We start from the raw sequence: 8,496 nt of genomic DNA on the forward strand, positions 1-8,496 counted from the left end.
CATACATACTTCTGCTCGAACAAGAGAAAGCCCAACAACCCCTGNTTGATCTGGATCCTGGTGAAGCTAAATTTGAAAGACGTATCCGGCTTGTAAAATCAACACTCACAGAACTCAGCAAACACGAGTCTAATGAACTTGTGCAAGTTCTACTGGAACAGGTAAATGTGTTTTCCGTCACTATACCAAATATATATATAGAAGATTAGAGATATAGTAGGGTGGGGGAAGATGGGACACTTTGTCAGACGAGGCTTTTTTTATTTTCTTTTTACGGACCCCCATTTAATGATCATCAGGAAAGTAAGGTTACAGAATTATTTGACAGTATTATCACGACTTTATAAAACGCTCGTCAAATTAAGCTGATTACTGTTTTTAAATATTAAAAAAATATGTAAAATAGAAACAGTATACTATGAACAGGTAAAAATGCGAAATAGTAAGATGCTATTTTTTAATGCTCGCTAAATCATAGTAAAGTCAATGAATTTTTTTAGTTTGCGGGTGGGAACCAATAAACTAGTTTCATAGCTGCATAAAACAACCTTGAATATTTCGTACAGTTTGATTTTGTCTCATAAAACCAGTTTTAGTTTTGTAAAAAACACTGAAATATAAGCATGAAGAAAAAAGGCAGGGGTCAATATGACTTTAATTTGAAATAAAAACAACAAAAAATATCGGTTTAACAGTATATATATGAAGTTTACATGGCAAAGAAACTAGCACAGCCTGTTAAACTCGGTAGGTTAACTACAAGTGGCAGAATACTGCTAATGTAAATATATTTCAATTTAGAGTCCCATCTTCCCCCACATTGTAGTTTTGTATGTTTTCATTGCCAAACTTTGAAAAATTTGCTTTTAATTTAGTAATTTATACCTCAGGTGGTTTTCAACTATAAGATACTGATATAATAAAAAGATAATATTTGGAAAATATATTCGAAATTTGGTCATTTGCACTTGGTGATAATTTATGCGAAGTGGCTTGTGGCAAAAACAGAGTAGTAATACCCAATTTGTAGCAAAAATAAATACTTTATCAACAGTTATAATCAATTTTCTGTTATAACAAGTTCCTATACATTTGTAGGATACAATATTTATCCATTGATGTTCGAATATTACCCATTGTCGTTCAAACAATACCAATTGTTATGCAATAATATAATGTATAGGTAACATGTAAAAACTATAGCAGTAGGGCAAGAAAAAGAATGTTTAGACTTAAATTTCAAAGCATTATGGTGACGTCTACAGTTTTTAAATTTCAAAGCGGACAGTATTATTTCGTGTTATTTACGTATATTCCTATTTATAAATACACTTATTAATCAAAATTAACAATGATTTTAAACTGTCCCATCTTATCCTGTGTGTTTTCAAAGTTGTAAAATTTCACCTGTTGTGCGGATCGCTAAATAACTCATCGTGTGTTACATTATGTTTTATTAAATTGTTGTCAATTAATAAAAGAATGATAATACTAATTCGTGGTAATACCCAAAAACCGTCATCTATTTTGATTTTGAAAATATTTGGCAATATGTGCTTAAGTGTCCCATCTTCCCCCATTGTACTATAATATGTTTAAACCCACACATTTAAGATATAGTAGGATGGGGGAAGGTGGGACATCTTTTCAGTCTGTTTTCCGGTCTTATTTGGTAGTAAACAAGGAACATTTAAAGAAATATGAACCTGTATCCTCATGACTCCCATAGACACGATCAGGATATTTGGATATTATAAAAAAATGGTTTTTGCTAATGGTGTTCCTTCTCATCCCACAATACTATAATATAGTTTAAACCCACACAATTTCGTTTGTTCATAAGATACGAAGATTTCACTTACATATAAAAAAATAAATATAAGTGTGTTAGTGGTGGCTGCTCTGTTAAAAATACAACTTGTTTTAAGATTTACCCCAAACATAACTTTATTTCATTTAAATTGTTTCCCTCATAGATCCACAGTTTGCACAAAAACATTGTTTCCTTGAAGAAAGACCTAAAAGAAAAGACACGTGACTTGAATGCGAGTCAAGGTTTTGTGCAGAAAGCTGAAAAGGAGATGAAAACACTTGAGATGAGGGTGGAGACGAAGGCTCAACAAATAAGTGAAACAAACACCCATCTTATCAAAGTAAAAACGACTATTTTTTGAAAATGTGTGCTATAGATTTAGCTGTTCGTATATGGTCGTTTTGTTTTTTTGTTGATGAGCGTTCTCGAAAATTCAGTCATTGCTGTTTTTTACATGAATTTCATCAAAATTAAAATGTAACTTCATTTCGTAGAAAATTAAAAAACTACTGAACGAAAATCTAAAGCTAAAGACTGCCATCGAGCGGATGGAAGCAGAGCTTGATATTCACCGGCAGGTGGAGCGAGAGAACAGAATGGGAAGCATGATAAAAGTTGCTCGCGTCAACCGGATGAACACTGCAACTGTGTGACATGAAACGATGTTTTCGTTCCATAAACTTTATTATCGCACACGATGTGATTAACGAGTTATTTTCTGCAAGTGATTCACCTTATTACTGTTATGTTGAAAATATAATACCAACGAAATTGCATTTTCATTAAATTTTTCAGGTTTTATTTAGATCACCAAATATTTGCGATGTTATATTTAACTTTTAGGATGGTTTACTTTAGTGTCATATTCATGTTGTTTGCTTGCATTTTCATTAATCGGTTTTATCGTCCCGTTTAACACAAAAGTTTTCATAAAAACATATATGATTATATATATATTAGTCGTTAAATATAAAACGCAATTTTCCTCTTTAAAATGTTGCTTCAATTGCGGCTAAATTACATCTTACGTTCACACTGGCAATGTATATAGTAGTGTGTGGGGAAGATGGGACACCTATTCATTTTGTTTTCTCTTTCCATTTGGTAGTAAACAAAGAACATTCATGGAATTATGAAACCGTATCCTTACGACTTCCACAGACCGTTGTTAATTCTTTAAAACACGATTAGCCTATTTGGAATTTATGTGTTAAAGGTGTCCCATCTTCCCCCACCGTACTATATGTTAACCAATGTGCCAGGAAATTATATATAGCAGTGTGGGGTAAGATGGGATACTAAACGAATATTACTTAATATTTTGAATATGAAATACATAACGGCTTTTGTGTTATACCATGATACCATTTGTAATACTTCAACAAATATATCAATTTTTTCTATTTAACTTCTAGGTTGATGGTTCAGACTCGCAAACTGTTAAATTTCTGCAGTTTTAATAGGAAGCCTTCAAAATGAGCACCTTATTATTCTGCTGGTTTTAAGCCATTAAAAATAGTTTTATTTGTTGAACATCGAATTTTAATACTAAACAATAATCGCCTTTCACACGCACATTGTGGGGCCCTGAGAATATTGGGAAATACTACTGTAAACTGTTTTCGTCTATCGTCAAATAGGTATCCGTAAAATACGATTTTAAAAGTGTCTTCTTTTACCCCGTATTCCAACTTACCCTACTATACTGTTTTGTCTACGATCACCAAGATTTTGCAACCGGGACTTAAGGTTTAAATCTTTACAAATAGCCAACGCTTTTCTTACTCGTTTTCTAAAATGCTAAATGAGTTTTCCTACACCGTGGTGTCGTCGACATTGCTGATAAAGCCACGCGACCGCGCAGAGATTTCAGCTGGTTTTAATGGTTATTTTATCACTTGTTCTGGCGGAAAAAGTAGCAACAATGCTTGCTTTGTTGTGCCAGACTACAACACACATCGTGCCGGCGCCGAACACGTGCCAATACTTGTCAGTCGCTATCATTCGCAAACAGAATAGAGACGCATTACGCCACGGAAGCACATCTTGTACGATAAACATGCGTCAGTTTCAGCGTCTGCTAAACGAACGGGACTGAACGGAGACGCCGGTTGCTTAAAATGTTACTGCTTTTCGGATCCTAAAAATTACCGGCGCCGCTTTATCGCAAAATTGTCTCAAACTGGAGTTAAAAACTTTCGGAGGTCAATTAACAAAGTCTGCTAAGCGGAAGAAAATACATGTGCAGTGTAACTTGGTTAGGGAGTTATCACTCGGAGTAGCTTATCTGGACAATAAACATGTTCTCAAATATTGTAAAATCTAGTTGAACAAGGTGGTCAATATGATAAGGGTGAAAGCGAATTCCAAAATCGTGTAAAATTCGATAACTCTTTTTGTCATTATATGACACATAATATTAAAAAAATTATAACATTTTTGTTTATGAATTTCAAAAATTACAAATTATAAGCAAAAAAATATTAAATAAAAATTATATGCAAAATGATTCATTCTAATACAAGGAATAAATTTGTGAATCATATTTAAAAAAATATTTTTGCAAAAAATCAGGACTCTAAGGGGAGCTAAGAAAGTCGTAAATCGCTTATTGTACATAAAAAACTCTGTAATCACTGCACTATATTAAATTACCCCGCCCACGTGTACCATATCATTATTGGAATTTCAAGCTCTACAAGACAAACAGAATGGGCGCCGTGATTTCGGAAAGCCATCTCCACGCGCCGATTTGTTTGCCTCATTATAGATGGTAGTATAGAGTTTTCGGCGCAAGCGATTGATACTGAAAGTGGCGGGATCGTGCTATTAGCAGTTCATAGTACCGTGGGGTAAGACCGGATACCTTTAGCACATAATCTGCAAATATCTTATTCCTGTTTTAAACAACTAAAAACGGTCTGTGGGAGTCGTGAGGATATGGTTTTATATTTCTTTGTTTATTACCAAAAGAGACGAGAAAATAGAACCAAAAGGTGTCCTTTCTCCCCCCGCCCTACTATAATGTTCTCATTTGTTTCGTTTTTTTGTCAACACCGTAAATTTACCTGTTTACATACAATGACGGTTTCTGTTCTCTATGGGTAAATGCACGCTATTGGGCTTGGTATTTATGCCATATAGTTGCGGTACCAACGTATACGAAACCGGTTTTAGAAAAGAAATAACTTCTGTAAGTCCCCGAAAATGGCGGCAAACGTTTTTAACTTTTATCATATTCTAACCAACCGAACAAAGAAATAAAAATTGTTGCCTTTTGAAAAAAATGGTCGTATTCCTCATCAATATACGATAACAAGGTTGTCGTCACTATATCAACTTATAAAAACAAATAAGCGTGGGCTGAAATAGCACGTCAAACACAAACTAATTCCTTGTCGCATTAGTGTGTTTGTCAACCACTCTGAGGGGCTGGCTTGGGTAGCTTACAGGTGTAACCGCTACTTTGTGGTATCGGTATATAGAAAAACAAACTTTTCTTTTCCGCAAGAACAAATAACCCTCCTCATCTTTGTGTGACGTCACAGACACGTGGATGACACGCTCCCGGGAGCAAACACACACGGAACTTTCTCACACGTTTTTTCCAAACTGTAAGTCAATTAATAAGTAATTACATGAGCACTGCACTTTAAAAGAGATCATCTCAATTGCAAGAGGTATAGTTTAAATTAGCCCGGCCTATGTTAAAGGTTAAACTGTTACTTTATTTAGTTTGCAACGAAAGTGCAAAGTTTTTATAAATACCGAATACAAATAAAATAATTTTACCGAACTTGTTTTTGTTAAAGTGAAATATTGAATTTGTTGATTATTGACATGGAGTGCCAATTTGGAAAAAAATATGAAGAATTGAAGGAAACTTGTGATAAAAGTTTCTCAGGAGAACCCTACGCGCTCCCTCCACTGCAAGATTCATTTCTTTTTTCAAGTCATTTACCACTTTCAGGCGGGTCTGAATCCTGGTCCAATCAACTACCAGGAGCATACGATTCCGCAATCACCTCTGCTCCGCTGTGGAAAAGTAATTTCGTTCCAACTTCAATGTATGAGAACCAACAGCAAGAGTTGATTCTGCAAACTGTAAATCCTCATTTCCCAGAAGTATTTTCCGGGAGTGCAACCCCTCGTGCCGAAGCACGCACACAACCTATGTTAACCGGACTAACTAACGATGCTTACCCGACATCTGACAGTCTGCTTCGAGCGATCAGAGAATTTGACGAGGGACAAAATGGCGTCACAAATCCGAGCCAATTTAATGAATCAGGAAATCCAAGATTTCATCCACACACCCCTTCCCAGTTGATCAAAGTCCACCCGGAAAAGTCTTCTTCCGATCTGTATCCAGGTAGTTCTCTGCAGGAAGACCTGGACATCGATTCAGATGATCTTTTTAAATTTGATGAAGATATTTCGTTTAATGAAATGCCGGAGTTTGACGAAGAAATTTACAAAGGCGAATATTCAGACCAACTTTTAACCATAGGTATTTTCTCTTTTTGTAACGATAAAATGTAGTGGGGTGGCGGTAGATGGGTCACCTTTTCATTCTATTTTCTCATCTTATTTAGTAGTAAACAAATAAAATTTAAAGAATTATAAAACTGTGTCTCGCGACACCCATAGACGGGTATTGGTTGTTTAAAACACAATCAGGATATTTGGATATTACGTCCTAAAGGTGTTCCATCTTCCCCCACCCTACTATATACAAAAATGCAGCAAATAAAATTCTTCTTTACAACCTTTTTTCCAGATCCTTCAACGAGTTCCAGTACTTTTGGTTTTGGTGACAAACGAACCCCTTTACGTCACAATGGTCAGAGGCGTGCAGCCAATAAACGCGAGCGACGGCGAATGAAAATTATTAACAGAGCTTTCCAAAACTTAAGAAAACACGTACCGTGTGAAAGCTACGAGAAAAAATTGTCAAAGGTAGAAAGTTATTATATTACTGTTGCATTTTTTATTGTAAATAATGTTTTACTCGCAATTATTTAGTATATACCAAACAACAATTACCAACATATATACTATAATACCAGGTAGACACTCTCAAATCTGCAATCGACTACATTTCGTTTATGTCAAATCTATTAAAGTCAAGCGATGGAGGCGAGAAAACTGCAACAAAAAAACGAGTCGTTGTTTATACAAGAGAAGGTTAATTTAATATTTTAATAATAGGCTATATTGTGGACATGCCCACACGCCTAAATTTTAAACAAAGTGATTTATAAGGTAATGCATTTTGCATGCAATAGTTTGTTGTCTTTTTATTCTGAAGGCTATTTTTCTGTATGAAGTAAAACATTGTATATTCGAAAATAAAAATGACCGGTCTCACCTTTAGAGGTTTAATATATATAGAGAGCTTAAATTAACGATTTATTATAAAGTTTGCGTATTCTTACAGGACAAACCAACGACCTTGTTTGTCATTCATTATCGTGGGGGTGGGATAAAAGTGAAATGGAAAGAAACATTGAAGGGACAACTGAAGAAACTGATAACAATACTTCTTCCACGCAATTTTCCTCTCCTCGTACTCGAAAAAGACGAAAAATCGTTCGTGCTCCAGTGTGGCAACCTCAATTTCCTGGCGCAAAAACAGAATACACGAAGCTGTCGAATAATTCAACCCATTCCAACAGTTTTGTTGGTTATGGCAGCAGTTCATTTACAGAGTATGCGGCATGGGAAAATATGCAACATACCTCAACACATCGCTCTGTATATGACATGTTCGCAATGCCAGAGGTGCATTTTGATATAAACACCCAAACATTTGCGCCCTTCAATAGCAACGTAATGTCAGGTGTGAACGGTGAAGTCATACAACGTCTTCAACTCTATCGATCTCAGATATCCAATGAAAGTTACGAAGACGATTCAAGGGCAGCTACCAAACTGCACGGCTGCGATGCTTCTTATATCGGTGAAACGAATCTTCCTTCCATTGCTTCTCTCGTTCTTCCAGCATCATGTTCACCTGTTAAGCAAAGCGCTTGCGCCAATAATCCTAATAGAAAACAAAAGTTGGACGACTCGTTGTCGCCAACCAGCGACAGATCGTCAGTTAGCGTTTGTTCTGATCAAAGTACACTGTGGGCTCCTGTATCTATTAATCATTTGACTGGCCTTACTCCGGTTGCTATATAAAGAAGTCGTTTCTTTTAAATAAATGTCACACATATGCAGCCATTGTCATAAAACAAAAAAATATATATCCGCACTATAGCCTATGCAGTATGGACCAGAAGAGTGTATTTTAATGTTTGATCGGCAAAATAGCCTGTAAAATCAACTGCTGTCGATAAACTTTTTTGGCTAAATTGAATAAATGAATGAATGAATGAAACATTACTTTATCCTCGCGTAGCCGAAAACGACACTTGCTATAACACGGGTGTTGAATGAATGAATGAATGAATGTAACTTACTTTATCCTCGCGTGGCCGGAAAACGACAGTCGTTATAACACGGGTTAACACCTCGCGCCAGCTTACGAGTTACCAAGTATGTTACTTTGTGGGTGATTATTTAATTGGATTTTTTTTGTCATTTTTATGTATGGCTGATAATTTGGACAACCCATTAGTGACCACTGNGTTGGAGCAATTGCGTTAAGTGTCTGCTCAAGACAATACGCCCACATG

The 8,496-nt window shown here is 35.6% G+C and overlaps 1 protein-coding gene across 1 annotated transcript; it reads left to right on the forward strand.

Moving 5' to 3' along the window:
• Positions 1 to 5,558: 5,558 nt before the first annotated feature.
• On the forward strand, positions 5,559 to 7,999 carry LOC778738. Its single transcript, XM_026833653.1, has 4 exons — positions 5,559 to 6,323; positions 6,594 to 6,772; positions 6,883 to 7,000; positions 7,254 to 7,999. The coding sequence occupies exons 1-4, from the start codon at positions 5,654 to 5,656 to the stop codon at positions 7,997 to 7,999; spliced, it is 1,713 nt and encodes a 570-aa protein (XP_026689454.1). The 5' UTR covers positions 5,559 to 5,653.
• The last annotated feature ends 497 nt before the right edge of the window (positions 8,000 to 8,496 follow it).

This window comes from Ciona intestinalis, chromosome 3 (assembly GCF_000224145.3).
Source record: "Ciona intestinalis chromosome 3, KH, whole genome shotgun sequence".
Classification (NCBI taxonomy): domain Eukaryota; kingdom Metazoa; phylum Chordata; class Ascidiacea; order Phlebobranchia; family Cionidae; genus Ciona; species Ciona intestinalis.